The sequence below is a fragment of the Tupaia chinensis genome, unplaced genomic scaffold, assembly GCF_000334495.1.
Source record: "Tupaia chinensis unplaced genomic scaffold, TupChi_1.0 Scaffold149780_1, whole genome shotgun sequence".
Taxonomy (NCBI): domain Eukaryota; kingdom Metazoa; phylum Chordata; class Mammalia; order Scandentia; family Tupaiidae; genus Tupaia; species Tupaia belangeri.
The window spans coordinates 276,989-299,926 of NW_006209624.1; the positions used below are offsets into that span (position 1 = coordinate 276,989).

The following is a 22,938-nucleotide window of genomic DNA, read 5'->3' on the forward strand; positions in this document are numbered from 1 at the left end:
TTTTTTTTTTTTTTTTTTAGAATTATTTAATTCTTATTTCATCATCATCACTTTTTTATTTTTAGAGATTTTTGCTATAAGGCGTTTGTGCTTGCCAGAGAGAGACAGAGACACAGAAAGTGAGAAATCAGTGCCGCCCCCCCATGGGGGATCGCAACACATTAATCCTTTCTCCATCCTCCTCTTGGGATCTTGGGCATGCATGCACACATGCCCAGCATGAGTTTTCAGCCACCAGGTTAAAGGCTCAAACTGTGGTTGACAATGGGGAGTCCAGCAATGTAACCATTATGCCATCTGCTGGTCCCATCATTATATTTTTTTTAAAAAATTGTACAGAATATGCGCACTCACCAGAGGAGGAGGTGAGGGGAGAGAGAGAGAAAGTGAGAGAGCAAGCTGCCAGGTCTGGGACTTGAACTGCTGTTGGTCATGTGGGAGTCCAGTGCCTTAACCACATGCAGGTTGTTTAGTACATAAATTTTCTTTCTTTCTTTTTGGAGAGATTTGCTATAGGGCATGTGTACTCACTAGAAGGACAAAGAAAGACAGAGGGACAGAAAGCAAGAAATCACCCTCCAGGGGAATGGCTATGCTGCAATCCCATCTTCTCCATTCTCCTCTCAGGATTTTGGGCATGCATGCACATGTGCCCAGCGTGATTTTTGAGCTAATATGTCTGGGACTTAAACCACGGTCAGCCATGTGGGAGTCCAGCAACGTAACCATTACACTATCTGCTGGTTTCCATACATATATTTCCAACTCATTTGGGTAAATACCAAGGAGCACAATTACTGGATCATATGGTATGAGGGTATTTAGTTTTGTGAAAAAATGCCAAACTGTCTTCCAATGTGGCTGTTCTATTTTTCATTCCCAGCGATGAATGAAAATTCTTGTTGGTTCATACCATTTATTCATATCCTTGCTAGCATTTGGTATTGTCAGAGTTCTGGATTTTTGTCATTCTAAAAAGTGTGACATAGTATCTCATTTTTGTTTTAATTTACATTTCCTGAAGGCATATGATGAGAGGCATCTTTCCATATATTTACATGTATCTTCTTTGACCTAATGTGTATTAAGGTCTTTGACTTATTTAAATTTTTTTTCTTAATGTTGAGTCTTAATAATTTTTTAGTTATGAGACCAGCAGTTGGCATAGCGGCTATGTTGCTGGACTCCCATGTAGTCAACCACAGTTTGGGTCCCAGACACGGTGGCTTAAACTCATGCTGGGTGCGTGTGTGTGCATGCCCAAGATCCCGAGAGGAGAACAGAGAAGGGATTGTGGTGTGGCCTCCTGCCCTGGGTGGTGATTTCTCGCTTTCTGTCTCTCTGTCTCTCTTTGTCTTTCTGGCAAGTGCATGTGCCCTATAGCAAAGAAAATCTCTCAAAAAAAAGTTCTTTATCAAATATTTTGTATTTTGCAAATATTTTCACCCTGTCTATGACTTCTTTTTATTCTCTTGACTGACGGTATCTTTTGCAGAGCAGAAACGTTTGAATTACTAATGTCTAGTTTATGAATTCTTTCTCTCATGGATCACACCTTTGGTGTTGTAAATAAAAATAATGATCACACCCTAGATTACCAGTATACCCTATATCCTACTTTATGTTCCTGGAATTATATTTTACATTCAGTTCTGTGATTCATTTAGAGTTAATTTTTATGAAAAGCATAAAGTTTCATGTTTACATTCATTAACTTGCATGTGGGTATCCAGCTGCTTTTTAATAATATTTGTTCAAATGACTTATTTATTGTATTTCTTTTGATCTTTTGTCAAAGGTCAATTGACTATATTTATGTGGGTCTATTTCTAGGCTCTCTATTCTTTTCCACTGATCTATTTGTCCATTCTTTTGCCAGTACCACACTGTTTTGACCTCCCCCCCACTGTGAGGGATGGTCACAGTAGGAGATGGTCAAGCTACAATCCCCTCTCTTCTGTTTCTCCCTCCTGTCATGATGTTGGACAGGATCACACACATGTCCTGTGTGTTTTTCAAGTGGCCAAGTCTAGGACTGGAACCCAGTCTGCCATGTGGGTTCCAGCTGCTTTAACCATAACACTACTGACTGGCTCCATGCTTTTATTTTGTTTTTCTTGCCTTATTGTATTGGCTAGAATTTCTAGCACAATGTTGAATAGAAGAGGTAATAATAGGTATTCATGTTTCATTCTCATTCTCATAGGAAAAACTTTAGTACTTTGTCATTAAGTACGGTATTTACATTAGGTTTTCATATACATCTTTTATCAGATTAAAGAAGTTTCACTTTATGTCTGATTTGCTATTTTTTAATCATGAAATGATGCTGAATTTATCAAATTACCTTTTTGCATCTACTGAGATGGTCATACTTTTTCTCCTTCATTCAGTTAATGAGGTGATTTACATTATATTTCAAATGTTGAATCAACTCTGAATTTTTAGTATTGTGAGAGGCAGTCTCATGCATGCAGTCTTTCCATCCCCTCCTCCTCCAGTAAGAATAAGCCTTGGGACTATAACATTTCCTTAAAAGAGATAAAAACAAAACAAAACAAAACAAAAGCCCACAAACTCTTCTGGGCTTATCACCTTAATGGAAATATTTTTCTTTGTTTCAGATTCAATAGGTGTTCCTTTGTTCTGCTAAGTATATGCATCAGTAGTTCCGAAGCGTGCCCTCCACTTTTACTATGTCAGCATAAGGAGCAAGTGTCCTTCCTCTGATGGTCAAGATAGGTGTGCTTAGCTAATTGCCCAGAATTGGCTATCAGGGGAAACCTGGAGCTCTGGGGTTGCAAGGAGAGGGGATCAACACATGCTACCGAAGCTGATCTTGCTCTGTGGCTCTGTGTCTTCTCTACGTAAGTAAAGTGTTGTACCGTCCTGTGTGTGACTGCACTGTATTATCCTTCATGGCTCTGATACTAAAATACAATGAACGGAAGTGATTAGATTCATCCCCTGAGATTAATAAATGTACAGTGTTCTGTTTAATAGTTAGAATAAGGGCTGAAATGTGACATGGTGGTTAAGGGCACTGGATTCCCACATGGCCAACTGCAGTTCCAGTCCCGGACCTGGTAGCTTGCTTTCTCACTTTCCTTCTCTCTCTCTTTTGTTCTGTCTCTCTCTGGTCAAAATAAAATAAAAATAAATAAATAAATAAATAAAGTAAAATAATTCTTAAAAAAAAAACAGAATACTCAAATTTACCCAAAGTATTAGCTTCTTCATATACAACTGGACTTAATTTGCTTCTATTTTTCAAAAGTAAGATTGGTCTGTGGATTTCTTTTCTTTCACTATAAAATATCTGGAAAAATATCTCTTTTCTTAGATTATCTATAAGTATATTGGTAAAATTGGTATTATTTATTCCTTAAATGTCTGGTAGAATTTGCCAATGAAACTACCTAGGCCTATACTTCATCTTGTGGGAAGATTTTTAATTACATACACAATTTAAAAATTTTCTCATTTACTTCTATACATATATTAAACTCAGAATTCATTTCCTTATTCATTTCAAATTTACTCAAATATTTACCATATCTATGGCTCTTTACTCTTTGCTGCAACTTTCTGCTTTCATCTTTCATCTATGTTATCTTATTTTGTCTGAAATACATCTTTGAGTATCTCAATTAAGGTGGGAGTTCTGGTGAAAAATTCTGTTTTGTTTGTCTGAAAATGCCTTTATTTCACATTAGTTTAGAAGAGATACTTTTGTTGGCTTTAGACTTCTATATTGACAAATTTTGTTCTTTCAGTACACTGAAGTTACCTATCCATCATTTTCTGTCTCCCATTATCTCCTGGTGGGAATTTAGTAATAAGACCTATTGTTCCTTTGATAATAATATGTCTTTTTATTTCTCAGTTGCTTTTTATAATTTTCTCTTTGTTTTGGGTTCTCAGTCGCATATTTCTCTTTTTAAGTTAGATTATTTTTGATGGAGCATTAGACTTTAAGATGAAAATATTGTAGTAATAATGAGGCCCCAGGTGATGTTATTTTATTTTACAGATGAATTATTTTTTCTTTTGAAGCAGTTCTAAGTCACCTTAAAGGGCCCTTTAGGATCTGTTCAAATCTTATATTCCTGTTTTGGGCTATCGCTCTTCAGAGAAGTGAACCTATGTGACTTCTGGTGTAAGCTCATAAAAGGTGGCATACTTTCTGCCTTGTTTACTGGGTTCTGAGTTGCAGTATAAGAAAATCAACTATCTGAGGCTGCCATGTCATGACAAAGCCCAAGACACATGGGGAGGCCATGTGGAGGCACTCCAGAAAAAAATTTACAGTTGAGCGTGTTCGAATCATCCCAACTCAGGCACAAGACACATGAATAAAGAAGATTTAGATGGTTTCAACCTCTAGCCATCAAGTGACTTACAGCCTTCAAGGCTTTCCAGCTGAGGCCCAGTTATAGTAGAAAAAAGACAGGTAGTTACCACTGTACTCTGGCTGAATTTCTGAATGACAGAGTCTGAGCATAATGAAATGGTTGTTTCTTCTCTTTTCTTCTCTACTCTTCTCTTCTCTTCTCTTCTCTTCTCTTCTCTTCTCTTCTCTTCTTTTCTTTCCTTCTTCTTCTTCTTTTTTTTTTTTTAAACTTGTTACAGGGCCCTGTTCTCACCAGAGAGAAACAGAGAGAGGAAGAGAGAGGGGGAAAGTGAGAAAGCATCCCCCTTGGGGGATGGCCACACTACAATTCCTTGTCTTCCATCTACCTCTAGGGATTTGGGGCATACATGCCCACATGTTAGGCATGTTTTTCAAGCTGCTGGGTCTGGGACTTGAACCACTCAGTGGGCCATCTGGGATTCAGTCGCCTTAACAACCACACTACTGACTGGCCCGAAGTGTTTTTTTCACATCAGAGTTGTTCGTTACACAGCAATTGTAAGTGAAATGAGTGTTTTAAAGGTGTCATTGCAATAAAGGAAATTTAAATAAATAAAAGGTACAAGATTAGAAAGGAAAATAGAACTGTAATTTTTACAATTATGTAAAAATAAAATACAAAAAAAAACACAACTAAATCATTAATATCAACATATGAGTGTAAAAAAATTCCTGGATAATAGGTCACTATATAAAAATCAATTGTATTGATATTGCTATACTGCAGCTAGAAACATTCCATTTTATAGGAAATATAAAAGGCATGAACAGTCAGAAAACTTGATGAAGAAGACTAAAGTAGAAGAGCTTTTAGTATCAAATTTTAAGATATTTAAATTTATGGTAATTAGGACTGTGTGGTGTGCTAGTAGCACAAGGATAGACAAATAGACCAACAGAACAGAATAAAAATATTGGAAAACAACCTATGCTTTATCTTTGACAAAGATACTGTATTACAAAGCAGTTAATTATATTTTTTTCAATTACTAGTGTTGGAATAATTGGATATCTATTTGGAAACAAAATTAAACTTGACCCTCATTTGTAAGATATTTCAAATCTTACACACAATCAGTTCTAAGCAGACGTTATAGCTACAAGTAAAAAGCATCACAATAAACCTTTTATTAAATGAATGTAAGAGAACATCTTTGTATCTTCAGAGTTTGGAAAGACATCTTGAACAAATGAAAGGCACTAATCATAAAAGGAAAAAAATGATATATCTGACTAACTTAAAATTAAGAGTCATTGTTCATAAAATGACATCATTAAAAAAGTAAAAATACTGGTCTTAGGCTAGATGGAGTTATTTGTAATGTGTAAGGGATAAAAGGCTGCTACTAGGAACAGAAAGAAAGAAAGAAATGCAAATAGAAAAATGGGCAAAAGTTCTGAACAGATATTACACAAATGAAAATTTCTAAATATCAATAAATGTAGGGGGAAGGATCATGGGTCTTCCAAAAGTTCATGGAAAATCCATATTATGAAAAAAATGCAGGAATTTCAAAATTTTGGCACCAAAATAAACTCAGGTTTTAATTTCAGTTTTTCCACTAGGTGTACAGTTTTTTTATCGATCAGGTAAATGTTAATTTAAACTACAATGAGGTGTCATTCCACACCAAATAGAAGGGTTAAAAGAGAAACAGGGTCCAGAATGAGGATCTCACACTACTCTGTGCAATACTAGTCACACTGTCCTTGGTTTATGACATTCAGTTCTAGGGACCACCTTTTACTGAAGAGAGAAATTGACAAATTGAAACATATTTCAAGGAGAAACCTCTAGAGGTCATAGCATATGCATGATGGTTAGAGCACCTGAAAATGAGAGAAGAGAAGGCCTCTATCAAAGACAGCTGAGTTTATAACTGAGAATTATCAGTATAAAAGAAATATTTAAAAAAACCCACATTTTAGCTCAGTCTTAGAAAAAAAATTCAAATGTTTTGAGCTGATCAAAAATGGAATAAGGATACCTCAGGAATTGCGAATTCACTGTAACTGGTGATGTTCCCAAGTAATTCCTAGTAATTGCTTGATGGTGCTATTGGTAGGATTTGAGGGAAGGCTACAGAGTTAACAGGTTCTTTTTGAGTTTATAATTTTATAAATTGTGTGTGTGTGTGTGTGTGTGTGTGTGTGTGTGTGTGCGTGTATAAGAGAAAGACAGAGAGAGAGAGGAGGGAGACAGAGAGATCTTAAAGCTGACATCTTTTTGGGAGAAATTATACCTGACAAACTCCCCTCTACTCTAGCTTTATTTTTATTTATTTATTTATTTATTTTTTAGAGATGTTTGCTATAGGGCACGTGCGCTCACTGGAGAGATAGAAAGAGAAAAATCACCTCCTCAGCGGGGAATAGCCACACCGCAATCCCTTCTCCTTCATTCTTCTTTCGGGATTTTGGGCATGCACACACGCCTGTCATGAGTTTTAAGTCACTGGGTCCAGGACTCAAAGCGTGGTTGTGGGAGTGCAGTGACATAACTGTCAGGCCATCTGCTGGTCCTTACCGTAAACTTATTACATCTCTTCATAATGATAACCGAGTTGTCACTTTTCTTCTGAAATCAGTATCTAATGAAACAACAATTCTTACTCTACATATTGGATGGTTTTGGAAATAGTTCTTGCTCTTGCCTGGAGTCCTGTCGTTTTGTTCCCTAAGACCTCTTGTTATTACTGTTCAGAAACAATAGAAGAAATGACATTCTCTCCTTCTGCTAGAACTCTGTATAGAGTTGATAAAAATTATGTCTTGCTTTTCCAAGCAGAGCACGCTTATTTTCCATAGGTGAATATCGCCCTCTAGTGGCTCTAACGATGTACATAAAGTCTTGGGTGCAATCAAAACTCTGAACTCAATACTTCAAAACACCTATTGGCACAGAGTACTAAAGTTGCTTCCTGCTAAGTCACATCACCATATAGCATATGACAATAGGCTTAGAACTCCTAAGCAAAACACTGTTATCTATCCTACTCTATCTCCACTGCCTATATTTCCCTCTGCTGACACCTGGGAAGAACAACTTTAAGTCTTTAAAAGTGTAAAAAATCAATTAGTGTGTGAATTTAATATTTATTCACTGAGAGGTAAAATGTTATATTCCTGGTCTCCCATACACCAAAGCATTCAGAGAGGTGGGCACCAGGGTATTACTGAGTGGTGGTGGTGATTCTTCAAACAATCAAGGTTGTTTGAAGAACATCAAAACTTCAGGCATTCCTATTTTGGAAATACTACTCCACAGTATATCAAACATAAAAATGCAAGTGTACCTACAATCCTACTTAAATACAAATATTAAATAAACATATTAATATTTTATAACTTTGTCTTTAAATTGAAACATTTTTAGCCACTAGCAATGTATTAAATTATGTTTGACAGTTCTCTGAAGTCATTATGTATACTTGAGAATTCTTTCTTAAAAAACATATGTATTTTTATTTTTTTGTATTGCCACAGGGTGTATGTACTCGCTAGAAGAAGAGAAAGCACCCCTCTCCATTCCCAGGGCATAGTCTTGCCACAATTCTTTTTCCTCCATTTCTCCATCCTGAAAGGATTTGGGGCACCTATACATACATATTCTGCATGCCTTTCGAGCTACTGGGGCAGGGACTGAAACTGTGGTCAGCCATTATTCTGACTCCCAATACACAACACTTAAACACTGCAGGGCTGGCTCATAAACATATTTTTTAAAGTTTCTTTCTTTCTTCCATGTGTCAGAGAGAAAGAGAAAGAGAGACACAGACAGTCTTCAGCGGAGCTCACAATACTGCATTCTACCTCCAGCCCCAGATCATGGATGTACACATACATGCCCAGGATACTCAAAGAGGTCTCCAGATGTGAACCTGGAACCTTCTCATGTGAGTCTGCTTCACAATATCACTTTGTTTCTTGTTTGTTTGTTTTAATTTGCTATACACTCCTGTGCTTATGGGAATGAGGAGACAGAGAAAGTACACCCCAGTGGGAAGGCCACACAGCTATCCCTTCTCTTCCATTCTCCGCTCAGGACCCTGAGCAAACATGTTCATATGCCTGTGTTTTTCAAGCTGCTGGGTCCATAACTTGAATTACACAGTTGGACATGTCAGATCCAGCTCTCTCCACCACCATGCCACTGGCTGGCCTAGAGTGTTACATCCCTATGTCACCACCCAACCCCTACTTGGGAATTCTGCTGATGTAAAGGGGGAAAAAATTTGAACTTCACATTGTTTTCAAATAAAATAAAATTCTAAATTCCTACTATGGTTGACATGATAACATGCTGTATATATTTCATTAAACATTTCTTAATTGTAGTTTTATAATCTTTTTATATGTGGCATGTAGACAAATAATGTTTTGACATTCTTTTGTTCTGGAGAGAGATTTTTGCTATATGGCACATATGATTTCTGGAGAAACAGAAAGAGAGAGACAGAAAGTGAGAAATTACCCTCAGGGGGATGGCCACACTGCAATCCCTTCTCCATTTACCTCCTGAGACTTTGGGCATACAACCATACATACCCAGCATGAGTTTCAACCTCCAGATCTGGGACTCGAACTGCAATCGGCCATGTGGGAGTCCAGCAACATAACTGATATGCCACCTGCTGGCCCCAATTTTTTTAACTTCTTAAAAGTTTAAAAGTAGAAGAAATCTTCTGCTTCTGGCAATGGTAAACTAGGTGATCTGGAACAACTCTCTTGCTAAAGGCAATATAAAATTTTGGAAGGTACTTCACAAGATCTTCTTAAAAATATCAAAGGCTTAAACAAGAAAGTGGGGACTTACCAGAGTAAGAAAAGGAAATAGATTACAACTCCAGAAGGCTTAGTGATGAGTTAGTGCTGCTTCTGCCCAGGATGCATTTGCTGAGCGTGAAAATACAGCTTCATTTGGCACAGGGAATGAAGGTAATCTAACTGGAGACTCTTAATCCTGAGTAGGGTATGAGAACATAAGCAGCCTTCACTAAATAAGAAGAAACAAGTATCAGTTGGGACCAGCAGTTAGCGTAATGGTTATGTCTCTGGGTGGTTCGAGTCCCAGACCCACCGGCTTAAACTCATGCTGGGTGCGTGTGCATGCGTGCCCAAGATCCCGAGAGGAGAATGGAGGAGAAGGGACTGTGGCGTGGCCATCCCCCCTGGGGGGGGATTTCTCATTTTCTGTCTCTCTGTTGCTCTCTGTCGATTTCTCATTTTCTGTCTCTCTGTTTCTCTCTGTCTTTCTGCAAGCACATGCGCCCTATAGCAAAAACCTCTCAAAAAACAAACAAACAAACAAAAAAACAAGTATCAGTTAGGGCAAGAAGGTGAAAAGAACATTCAGATAAAAGACTGAAGATAAAGGAGATTTTCTCATCATAAAGTGATGATGGAATCTCCAGTGAGTACAGTGAAAAGGTTTGGGAGGAGAAAGATGGTGATTAAAATCTGAGGTACAATTTCTGAATGGGAGATATATTCTATAATACTTCTAGTCCTATGCCATATGTATGATCCATAAGATTGCTGGACTTGTATGGAACTTTCCCTGTGAGCAATCCTCAATTCTGTGGCCTTCTTATTTGTTCTGTTCACATATGCCCACACTATACATCCTAATTCTACTGCTGTATGTTCAGCTTACTGAAACTGTCCTATACCTTCCAGTTCAGTAATCTGCACCAAAATGCATATTTGGGAGGGTGTTTTACTCATGCTGACACCATTACCAGCATGAGTATCTAGTCCATTAAAGGGGATATAGGTCAGGGAGGTAGATCTCCCGTCTCAAAAAAATGAAGAATGTTAGGGTCTTAAAATCAAGAGATGAGGAGTAAGAAGAGGGGAGTAACAGTTGCTAAAAGCTATCCTCAACCTCCATTCTCTGTAACTGTTGCCACAAGGCCTCAACTCACACCTCTACAACACAGCTCTTGTGATTGAGATAATAGCAGCTAATTCTTAGTGAAATCAACATTCTCCTCCCACTCTAGACCAGGGCAATAGTGGGCTCTAATTATAGCAGTGTAACAATAAGCTGGAGGGCCTTTCTAGGCTGCCAACAAGTTCACATTGAGGAATTTATTCCTAAGAAATTATCAGAGAGCAGTAAGACTTGGAGGCACAGGTGTAGCATATTGATCCGCAGTGCTGGAAGCTGTAAGATTGACCATGGGTTCAGATTCTGAAATAATCTGAAAACATGTCAGGGGCATGTGCACCTAAGATCCTGATTAGCTGGAGGGCTATGGGTAGGGAATCTTGGTGCAAAAGGACCCAGTGGGGGTGCCTTTCTCTCTTTCATGCACACGTATGCATGTACTCTCTCTCATGAACAAAAAACTAACTAAACTTTAAAAAATTATTAGAGATGTGGAAAAAACTTACTCATTGATACATTGCAGCATTAACTACAATGTGTATTAGTTGAAAACAAGCAAAATGTTTAATAATAGAAGATCATTTAAAACACTTGAAACTTCTATAAAATTGAATCATGTAAAGCCATTCAAGATCATGTTGTAGAACTATTTTCTGATATAAGAAAAAATGTTAAGTATATTTTGAAGAGAAAAACGACAATTTATAAAATAGTATGTTTTTACTATAGGGCACATGTGCTCACTGGAGAGACAGAGAGAGGCAAAGAGAGAGCGAGCGAGAAATGATTCCCCGGGACAATGTCCATGCCACAATCCCTTCTCTTCCATTCTCCTCTCAGACTTTGTGTATGCATGCACAAGCGCCTGGAGTGAGTTTCAAGCTGCCAGGTCCAGTACTAGAACTATGGTTAACTAGGTGCGAGTCCAGCGACATAACCATTACACCATCTGTTGGTCCCTGGTAAGTAACCTTTTAAAACACATTCACTAGTCCACCCCTGCCACTTTCTTTAACCTTGTTTCTGTCTCTGACTAAGTCTAGAAGGGCACATGCCAACATGCTAATAGGGGTTATCTCTAGGTCCTGGGTTTATAGTTAATTTCTTCTTTTCAGTGATTGCTAAATTTTCTGCACACAGCATATATTTATTCTGTAATTATTGAAAAGTATTAACATTTGGCTAATAAATAAATACATTTCTATGGCAATAAGTTACAAATATTATTTGAAAATCCTTTGGTCCATCTTACTTCAATCAGACTTTAATCTTTTCAGTCAAATTATATGAGCACATGTTTTGGGGACTGCTCTATGATGGATTAAAATGAAGCAGAAATGAACATTCTCTCCTCCCCCCTATGTATCCTAAGGGCTGTCAATAAGGACCAACAAATTTTGTTTAAAAATCAAAATCTACTGAGGAAATTTTGACTTAATTAATACATCTGTATTTAAAAGAAAGAAACATCAGAAGTCATCTTCTTTTCCTCAAAGTTCCAGATAAAGCCCACTGTACTCATTGCTAACCCTGCCATTCAATTCCTTGGAGATAATTTTGCCATACAGGAATATAAAATAAACAGAAGAGGTTTTCCTTCTTTGTCTTTATTATTATTATTATTATTATTATTATTATTATTGTTATTATTTTCATAATTTCAAAAGAGACTACAGGTCTAAATAAAGCTCATGTTAACTACTCAGGGGAGGGAATCATACTATGGTGGTACTAGGCAGATTATGTCCACTTTGCCAAATCAAAACTACTAGTTTGTCAGGAAAGTCAAGACGTGTATTTTTCTGTTTTTCTATGCAAAAATTCATCATGACTTACTAGACAACCCAATAGAAAGAAGATTCTCTTGTCCTGTGCTCTGGGAAGCACAAATACAGTAGCCCTAATATTGGCAGTGATGAGTGGTTAGATAACCTTAACATAGTTCTGTCTTATCAGTGATAAAGATTTTGAGTTGTGTCAAGAAAAGCTAAGGGTTTATTTTATGGAAAGGGTAGAAAAGGGTATGAGGATTTGGAGGAAAGGTGAAGGAAAAGACAGGAAGAAGGAAGGCCCGAAAACAGGAATAATTGTGATTGTAATGGAGGATCAACAATGATAATGTAGTCAAATTAGTTTAGGAGAACAATGGGTAAGATTGTATGCACAGTATAGGGCCAGATTATGGTGGGGGCCCCTTAGAAACATAATTCAGGTTTGGTTTGATAGTTAATGGAGAACTATTTAAGTATTTTCACCTACATTGTCTTTAGTACATAGACAAAAGTACTTTTTCTAGGAAGAAAAATAGCTAACTTTTTAAAGTACTCTTCCTGTTCCAGGCAGTGTGTTACAATGATGATACAAAAAAAATTTAAAAAAAAAAAGGTGGTCTTCAGAGTTGGTTGGAACTTTGAGTTCTAACTCTGGAATTTACTAACTACACAACTTTGGGAATTACTTATTCTGAGTTTTGGTTTCTTCCTTTGTAAGATTGATGTAATAGTACCCACCTTTTGAAGTTGTTGTATGGCTCACATGCAAAGAGATTAATTTGGAATTGGTGTTTATGACAGAGTGAACTTGTAGATAGGCAACAGGAAGCTATTCCAGTTATTAAGCCTACACAAGGATAGTAAACCCATATGATAGAGAAGGAAGACAAAGGAGACTCAGTTTCCACTCATTCATCTTGCAAGTCACTCATTCATTTTGCGAGTTCCCTTTTTTCCCTATTCATTTGACATGATCTGGGACCTTGAAACTACACTTTGAAGTAAATGGCCTCTTTCTGGACATTATAATTGTTTGCTCATTTCCTTGGGAGCTACAAATAGCCATCTGTTAATCATTTCAACATCTCCTGCAACATATGCCCCAAATACCCTTTCCTCGATTAGATATAAAGCAAAACAAAACAAAATAAAAATCACTCACTTTAGTACCCAGTATTCTTAACTTTTTTTGTTTGCAGTTTCCTCCTCCCTTCTTGGGTTTGCCAATCAGGCCTCCTGCCAGTTCCCAAAGAACCTGGGTTTTCTATTTAAACAAAACACAAAACTCAGAAAGAAAACCAATCCAGTATTTTCTGGGCTTAGGGAAACCTAAAACTTTTCTTCAATTCTCTGGCATTGATTAGTACTTCAATGCCCAATTCCCAACCAGATGACAACAGAAAAATCACAACATAACAAGAGTCATAAAATGCGCAACGCTTTGAGAACACGGGGGTTTTCTTACTAGTGCCTGGATTCAACATAGAGCTTGCTCTTTCAAGGAAGATCTGTCTTCTTATTGGCATTCATTTCTGAGCAGGAAGTTATGTATAATACTTGTAGTCTCCATGAAAAAGGTCCTTCATTCCAATCTAATACGACTCAGCGTTCCCTTTTCTTTTTCTCCCCCCTCCTTCTCCTCTCTCCTTTCTCGAGGATGGAATAGTCAAAAATAAATGTTTCAACAAATCTCGCGGTGGTATTCGAGATTCCCCACTTAAATAAAAAAATTAGAAATGATATATACGAGCCTTTGCCTTCCGGAGCTTGGGGCTAGGACTGCAGCGCTCTGAGTGAAAGCAGCTAAAGGCGGAGGCGGGGTTCTGGTGAATTCCCCTTCCACCTTCCCCCACCCTCCTCTAGCTGGATTCCAGCTTGCTGCGGCTGCTCCATAGCCATTTGCAGGATCCAAACAACGGGAGCGGCTTTTCACAGGATGGTGATCCAAGTATACATTGCGTCTTCCTCTGGTTCAACTGCGGTAAGGAGTGTGGGGAGCCCACCTTTGTTCTTTTTCTACACACTAGTCCTCTGCTGTCTCAGTACCATTAAATTGCAGAAGTTCTTAAGGCAGCTTCTCTTTCAGAGCACACGCATCCCCCACCCAGCCCCCCTTCTTCTCTTTGTTGCATTGATTTCATTTTTCCATGGAGTTTAGCTTTGTTTGCCTTATGACGTTGGGGCCACATTTCTCCTTTTTCCTTCAAAGAAAAAGAAAGCTACCGAATTTGGCTAGAGATGATGGTATAGGGTCTTTAGGGTTACATGAGGAAGTCAAGTAAAATCACGCTTTGTTGTTTCAAGAGTCAGGCATTGACAAATATATGCTCAAAATATTGAGGCAAGGAGAAGTGTGCTTCTGTAAAGGATAGGGGTACACATGCTGTAACTGATGAGGAGAGCGAGGAGGCCTACTGAGGCACTGAGATTGTTTTGAGAAAGTGAAACCCCTGTAATAGAATTATATTGAGAGTGTGTAGGAGAAGGTGTTTAAATTCAGTTTACAGGCCTGTTAGACTTAGACCAAATATAAGGGGAAGTTGAGGACAGTGATATAAAGTTGTTTTCTCTTAATGTGATATGGTATTTACCCCCCACACCCTGTACATATTATATTAGCCCTTATTTTGACTTTTTATTTTATTCCTAAAGATTTTACTTCTAATATATTTCGTAACTGTTTCAAATATATTAAGAACTGGAAAGGGAACTAAAAAGTGGCTTCTTGTGTAGTGGCTTACTGAGGTGCTGCTTCTTCAAATTATAGGATGTTCTTCCTTTGGATTCACTTGCTGCTTATTTAGTGTAACAATTTTTTCATCTGCTGAGGGGATTATAGGATAAGCAGGGTGAAAGCTGAGGGTACATCCATGATAAACTGAAGTGTCTCTTTATCCTTTTCTTTTTATTTTTGGAGAGGTTTTTTTTTTTTTTTTTTTTTTTTTTTTTTTTTTTTGTTATAGGACATGTGCCTTCACCAGAAAGACAAGAGAGAGACAGAGAGAAAGTGAGCAATTACCCCCCCAGGAGGGATGGCCATGCCGCAATCCCTTCTCCTCCATTCTCCTTTCGGGATCTTGGGCACGCACACACACGCACCCAGCATGAGTTTAAGCCACCAGGTCCGGGACTCTAACTGCAGTTGTCTACATGGGAGTCCAGTGACATAGCTTTTATGCCAACTGCTGGTCCTGAAGTGTCTCTTTTTCACAACTCAAGAACAAAGCCAACAATGGTAAGGGCAAATGTGTGGGTTCAGGTTGTAGGATATAGGAACCCCCTTAGCTGTTCCTCAACTTTAGTACAGCAGTTATTCCAGGTTGTTGTTATGAGTTTTTGTTTTTTAGTTTGTTTATTTACATCTAAGAAGATTTGGAATAAAAATGAAGGTTATGTGAAATCACAAGAACCTTAAACTTTGAACTTCGTCTTCTCTGGCCACCATGTGTGGGTGTATTGAGGCAATTTTGAAATACCAGAAAACTTAATCTTACATTTTTTGAGCAATTTTAGGTTGAAGAAAACTTTTTGTATTTCCTTTGGTTTTCAGTTTATTAGCCTCTTGCCATATTATTTCCCATACATCTTAATTGAGATAGTTGAAAGTAAAATTTGAGTCACTCAGTCTCAATTTCATACTACCATTGTAAAGTTTCAAAGACCAGCTTATGCCTTTAGTTAAACCTTTAATTAGATGAAAGAGATCAAGCAGTTACTTTCACTTTAGGGACCATGTAGTTTCAATAGTGCCATTTATTCTTTGCTTTCTCCCTAATCTACCCTTCCCCCAAAAGCAGATTTAAGAAGAAACTGCTTTCAGAATGACTATTCAAGGAGGAAAAACTGTACCTCTCTCTTTGTTAAGACCTAAATTTCTAAGAGTCTTACTATTTTCTATTATTTCCTTTTTGATTGTTTCTATTGTTAAAGACTACGCAAATGGCAGATCTTTTTTTTTTTTTTTTTTTTTTTTTTTAATTTTTTTTTTTAGTTTTGCTATAGCATGGTAGGCACACCAAAAAGAGAGAGAAATCACCCTCCCCCCACCCAGGGGGAATGCCTCCACCTCTAATCCTTGCCTGCTACCATCTCTTTTCCATTCTCCTCTCAAGATATTGGGCATACATGCACACAAGCCTGACGTGATTTTCAAGCTGCAAAGTCTAGACTTAAACTGTGCTGTCGGCCATGTGGGATCTAGCACTTTAACCTCCGTGCTACCTGCTGGCCTGCAAATGAAAGATATTTATGATATTTGTGTTTTGTTTCAACTTTCTTCTCATGACTAATTAGAGATTTGTCTGTTTTTGCAATAATTATAGTTCACGTGAACCTGTTATCAAAATTCTGCATATTGCCCAAATAAATCTTTGATTTATTATAATCTTTCAGGATTTTTAAGTAATACTAAAATGGTACAAAGCAAGTGCACTTTAGGCAGAACTCCTTTGTAACATAAATGGGGTGGTGATTATATGCTTCAGAAAGGGACTCTTCAGTTTGTAATACCTAATTCCTTTAAGAGTGCTATCACGAGACTGGCAGGTGGCATGATGGTTGAGGTGAATGGACCTCCACACAGCTCACTGCTGTGCAAGTTTTGGACCTGACAGCTTGCTTTCTTACTTTCTCTCTTTTTGTCTTTGTCTGGTTAAATTGAAAATAATAATAATAATAGTAAATTAAATTAAATAATTCTAATAAAAGGCTTTCTATCATGTTTTTAATACATGATTTTGAAAATTTGGGGCCAAACATTGTGATGGAACCTAATGATTGCACCAGGTGAGATACTCCTATAAGTGACTAAGTATTAACAATCTGAAGAACATTTAAAAGCTTCTTGGCTTTAGATTAGAAATATCTCACTTTTTATGACTCTTACTATTGTTATCATAAAGATAACTAACATTCTGGGATATATATTGGTCAGAGGAGGATTTAGACCTGTGATAATTGGCAAGAAAATCATAACTTATTTTGTCTGTATCCCAAGACTATTTTCTTCATATCTAATTAAAAAAAAAAAAGTCACACTTGTATTCAACTCTGCCCCAATACAGAGAAGTAGTACTTACTTCTCAAAAGTTTAGAAATGAAAGCAAGTGTGTTGATCTTTGCATTGGATTTCTTCATAGTAGCTATAATAATGATAGCCATTAGGAACACTTCAGTGTGTTAGGTACTATCTTATTTTTTTTTACTGACAGTAGTCCTATGAATTAGGTACTATGATTATGCTTGTTTTTCAGAGAAAGCTTATATACATACTCAGAGAAGTTAAATGACTTTCTCAAGGTCACAGAGCTTGTGAGCAACAGAGCTTCAATCCAACAACAAAACATTTGAATACCAAGAACATGTGCATAACCACTAAGAAATACATTTTCTCAGTGATGAATGGCAGCTAGTAAGCATGAAGAGATCAATGTGAAAATGAGATAAAAAGGAGAGGAAGGAGCAAATCCTGTTAGTGGAAGAGTTTCCTGGGAAGTAGTGTGGATGAGGGTTAGTGTGTCTAAGGATGAATGTCAGTAGATGGGGTAAATGGCTATTCACCTAAGATCAGGTACGTAGAGAAGACATGCACTTTGGAAAGCCTAAGATGACTTTTTATAGGTAAAGGTATGAAAATTCAGGCCTTAATACTGTTTTTCATGGGAACCATTTAGCAAGAATGCAGCTCCAAAGCTTTTTGTCCGTGGGAATTGCTTTTTGCCTGTTAGAATTGTTCATGCATGTCGTCACCTGCTGTGACATAGTAGTATGAGCCAGGTTTGTTTCTGACGACTGTAATGCCTTGTAAATTTATATTTAATGGAAAAGGAATACTAAGCATATAGCCTATGTAACTCAGTAAATTGTATAAGTTTTAAGAAAAACCAACATTGACCTTTGGACAGAATTGCCATGGGGATGGGTAATTTGGATCATTTTAATTGGTTTGAAACTGTTTTTTTCCATACTTCTTTTCCCCTAGATCCGTAATGATCTCCATTTCATGGCTTCTGTGTATTCTATGTGTGCCATGGTATAGAAATTTTAAGGCTGTGGTAGGTAGATTGCTTCTAAAGTTTTTATTTTTAGGGTAGCATCTGCAAAAATTAATCCTTTATATTATTATTATTATTATTATTATTTTTATTTTGGAGAGGTTTTTGCTATAGGGCACGTGTACTCACCAGAAAGACAGAGAGACAGAGAGACAGAAAGCGAGAAATCACCCCCTGGGGGATGACCATGCTGCAATCCGTTCACCTCCATTCTCCTCTCAGGATCTTGGGCACACACACACATATGCCCGGCATGAGTTTAAGCTACTGAGTCCAGGACTCAAATTGCGGTAGACTACATGGGAGTTCAGCGACATAGCCATTACGTTAACAGCTGGTCCCAAATGAATCCTTTAAATAAAGTGCTAAAACAAGCTAGTTGTAGCTTAACTTGTCTAAATATTAAATTAAATATATATAATTTTCCTCTATGGTGAGACTCAGTGTATAAGGACAATGAGCACTTTTGATTGCCAAATCACAAGTCACTAGTCAGTCTTTTTTTTTTTTTTTTTTACATTTGTAACATGGATACAGAACACCAAGCCATGGTTCTTCTTTATGTGGTTCTCAAGTTAATTGCATTGTAGGTGACAGAATTCTTTTTCAAATTTATCCATTTATTTCTTCAGAGAAAGAGATAGGGAGAGACACCTCACAGGGTCTTTATTGTAATCCACCTCCAGCCATAGTCAGCTAGGATCATGGGCATATATGCACATGCCTGTCTTTATAGGGTGGTTTTAGTACATGAACCCAGGACTCTCCTATGTCAGCCCAATAGCATAGAATTTTGTGCTACTGCTGCAGCCATCAGCTGGCCTCCAGAATGTTTTGCTTTTCCTTCTTTGTATTTATAAATTGAACATTGATTTGATATATGTTATGATCTTTGTCATAGCGGTCAGAGTTTGTTTGAATGCACATTATTATTATTTTTAAAATTATTGTATTTAACTTTGTTTTATTTATTTTAATTTGACCAAAGAGGGAAAAAGAGTGAGGGAGTGAGAGAGCGAGAGAGAGAGAGTAAGAGAGAGCAAAAATGAAAAAAGCAAGCATCCAGGGACTTGAGACTCGAACCACAGTCAACCATGTTGGGACTCTATCGCCCTTAACCACCATGTCACCTGCCGTCCCTGAATGCAGTTTAAAGGTATTTGTAAACTGAAATAAAAAAACACTCACTAAATGACTGAACATGCTTTTTGGATTCTGAACAGTGGAAAACAATAGTTTTCACATGGCAAATACAGAGACCCAAGATTAGTACCTTCAACTTGGTGCCCAATATTTGATTGCCGATTTCCTAAATTTAACAGCAATAATAGCAAAATAATTGGAATAATTTGGCCCAAGTTAAAGAGGTTTGGGAGGCACAAGTGTCAAAGATGGTGATTCTTTGCCACTTAAAAAGATATTTAAAAGTTGAGTGATTGTAGGGAAGAATGTGCTATAGAAGTTTAGTATAAGATTCATAATCTGGTAGAAAAGAAAGATTAAATAGATTCATCTTTAGCACAAAGACTAATTTATTTGTCGAGTAAAGGTTTTGATCGATAAACCTTAAAGTTAACCCTCCCTCTGACTTGACCTGAGAAAAATATAAATTATAAATCCCCAGACACAATCAGGGGATTGTTCTAAAATGTTCCAAATCTCTGTGGTTAATCTCTAACATCTTTTTAATTATATATATATATATACACAGTGAGTCAAGCATGTGTTGTTTACAGGAGTATTTTTCTGCTAGAACTGAATTACCAAGGGTGAATTTTCCATTTCTTACTCATAAAATTAAACAAATTAAAAGTGAATCTGTTGGTGAGTATTTGACCATCTGTTTGCTTTTAATTCTGCTTTACAGCCCACCAGGAGGCCTTTTAAACCTAGCATTTGATTACTTCCTCCAATTCAGACCAAGATTATACAAAAGTATATTGAGAGAGAAGGGACAACTATTTATGAAGACTATTTTTATTCATCTGGAAGATAGTGCTGACTTTTTTACACTTGGCCAGCAGAGAAGAATTTTAAGCAAAGGGGATTGTTTTCTTACCCATTTCACACATTTTGGATATATTAGTTTATTCGAAGTTTTGCAGATTGCTAGAACATCAGGCAAAAATTAAAACAAATGTTTAAAAATATTATAAGAAATTTTAAAACTTTAAATTATCTGGTGCTGCCAGGTTTTTTTTTTTTTTTTTTTTTTGCACTATCCTTTCATCAGCATGACTAATCAAGATTTGACTCTGGTGATAGTTGTAAAGGCTCACACTTATTTATGCATCATATATGTTAGGCACTGTGCCCAGTGCTTTTATATATTACCTCATTTAATTTATCCTTTCAATAACACTGTGAAGTAAAATACTATTAGACTCATGTTATATAATTGGAGGCAGTTATCGCTGAGATCCAGAAACATCAGGAATATTGCCTGAGACCAAAGAGCTAGGGTTAGAACCTAGATTGTTCTGTCTTCAGAACTTATTCTTAAACACTGGGTTATTTGCACATTGTCTATGTATAGATATTTTATATGATCAATGGTGAGTCATATTCTATAGAAACATATAATAAAAATGATTGCATTTTTTGTATATAATAGTATTATAATTTTTAAACATTTTCTTGAGCTGTATATATTGCCTCTACCACAGTAACTGTTTCAGGTAATACAAGGCAGATTTCTGTACCTAACAGAACAGATTTTGCGACAAGGCCAGTGTTTTTACAGTTTATTTTCTAACTTTTCTCCTCACCTACTAATGGGCTATCTAAAGTTAAAATACTTTGTAGAACTCTACTTTAGATTAGTACTATTTTGGGCTGGCTCTATGGCCTGGTTCATGCAGCCAGATTCCACATGGGTGACCCAGCAGCTGAGAAATACACTGGGTTTGTCTGTCTAAAATCCCAAAAACAGAGAGAGATGGAATAGAAGGGATTGTGTGTGACTATTCCCCATGGAAGTGCTTTCTTTCCTTCTTTCCCTCTCTTTATCTCCCTTGTGTGTGCACACCCTCTTATAGGAAAAAAGGAATAGTACTATTTCAAAATTAAACATAGTGATAAGTAACAATTTATCTACCTTCTACTTTTTATTACTCAGAATATAGTTGTATTATGGTATATTTTTTTTTGAAGAGAGATTTTTTGCTATAGGGTGTGTGTGCTCACCAGAGAGACAGAGAGAGAAACAGAGAGACAGAAATCACCCCCATGGTGGTCATCGAATGATTTCTCCTCCATTCTCCACTTGGGATTTTGGGTATGCACACACATATGCCCAGTGTGAGTTTCAGGCCTCCGGGTCTAGGACTTGAGCTGTGATTGGCCATGTGGGAGTCCAGTGAGATAATCATTATGCCATCTACTGATCCCCATGCTACTTTTCTTAATAAATAACTATTTAAAAAAATATATATATTTCTTCCATGAGAGAAGACACACACACACACACACACACACAGAGAGAGAGAGAGAGAGAGAGAGAGAGAGAGAGAGAGAAATCCTCAGTAGCTTCTTTGTGCCATGATTCACCTTGAGACTCACCCAGCCAGGATTGTGGGTGCACATGTGCCCAATGTGTACAGCTCTCAGGTCACCAATTTAGGGCCTTCCTATGTATGTTAGTTGCATTACCATTGCATCAAATATTTTTTGATGCACGAATGGATACCCTGTTTAAATTCAAGTGCAAACAAGCCATCCAAGTGGATATTTGCAGTTTCTATTTTAATTGAAATTTATGACTGGAGTTTATGAAAGATGGTACCTAGAGAGTAGATATTGGCATCATCACATAGATATGCTTAAGATTATGAGAAAGAATGAGCTCACTCAGTGGTAGGAATGATACAATAAGAAGAGGGCTGAGGACAAGGACAGGACCTTGGTGACTTTTTGAATTTAGGAGGATGTAAAAGGAGCAGGAGCAGAAAGAAACAGGAGGATTCATATAATTATATTCAATTTCCATATGCTTAATTTTGAATCAGTGAAAAATTCTTTGAAATTCATACTGTTCTATTTTGTCTCTTGAAATAGTTAATAGATGTATGACAAAAGTACATATTTTAAAATGTTTTCAGCACTTGAATATAACAGCAATAAAAACACTAATTTGTGGGTATTTAAGAAAACCTGAAAAAAAAAAAGAAAGAAAGAAAGATTAGAGTTCTGTAATGGGAATCAGGATAGGGAAGAGTTTTTGAGGAGAGAGAGCATTTTTGCTAGCACCATACAGGAATCCTGGTAAGCCGTAAAAGATCATTGAATTCAAAATAAGGAAATTATTGCTGATCTTGAAAGTAGTAGTTTCTGTGGAAGGGTGAGGACAGCAGCCTGACTGGGAGAGTAAGAAATAGAGTGCATAATGAAGAAGAGGATAGTATATGCAGTAGTATTTGAGTAATTTGGTGAAAGGAAAGGAGATGTAAAATATTTGAAAGGAATTAAAATGACACTGTTCCAGAGCTATTAAGAAAGAGCAGAATTAAATGAACCAGACTTTGCATTGAAACATTCTATTTGTCTGATTTCCTAGCCTAGGTTTATCAGATCATCATTGATTCTTTATTTCATCATAGAATCAACTTTAAATGGACTAAATGACTAGTGGATGAAATATTCAAGACATATTATTTTGGAAATTGTGAAAGAGAGATGGTAAATATGTGCGATAGGAAAAAATGAAACCAAATAAGCATTTTTACATCTTTCTACTTGAAAATCCCCAATGAATTTTTAAAATTTATTTTCTCTCTGTCCATTTATTATTTCTGCATCACTCACGTA

General features: G+C 36.9%; 1 protein-coding gene across 1 annotated transcript in view; it reads left to right on the forward strand.

Moving 5' to 3' along the window:
- The first annotated feature begins 13,854 nt into the window (after nt 1–13,854).
- Nucleotides 13,855–22,938, forward strand: part of SH3BGRL (SH3 domain binding glutamate rich protein like) — an 82,047-nt gene continuing 72,963 nt past the window's right edge. Inside the window, exon 1 of the mRNA XM_027769470.1 lies at nt 13,855–14,060. Within this exon, the coding sequence (XP_027625271.1) occupies nt 14,016–14,060 (45 nt within the window). The 5' untranslated portion in view covers nt 13,855–14,015. The remainder of the gene's footprint in view (nt 14,061–22,938) is intronic.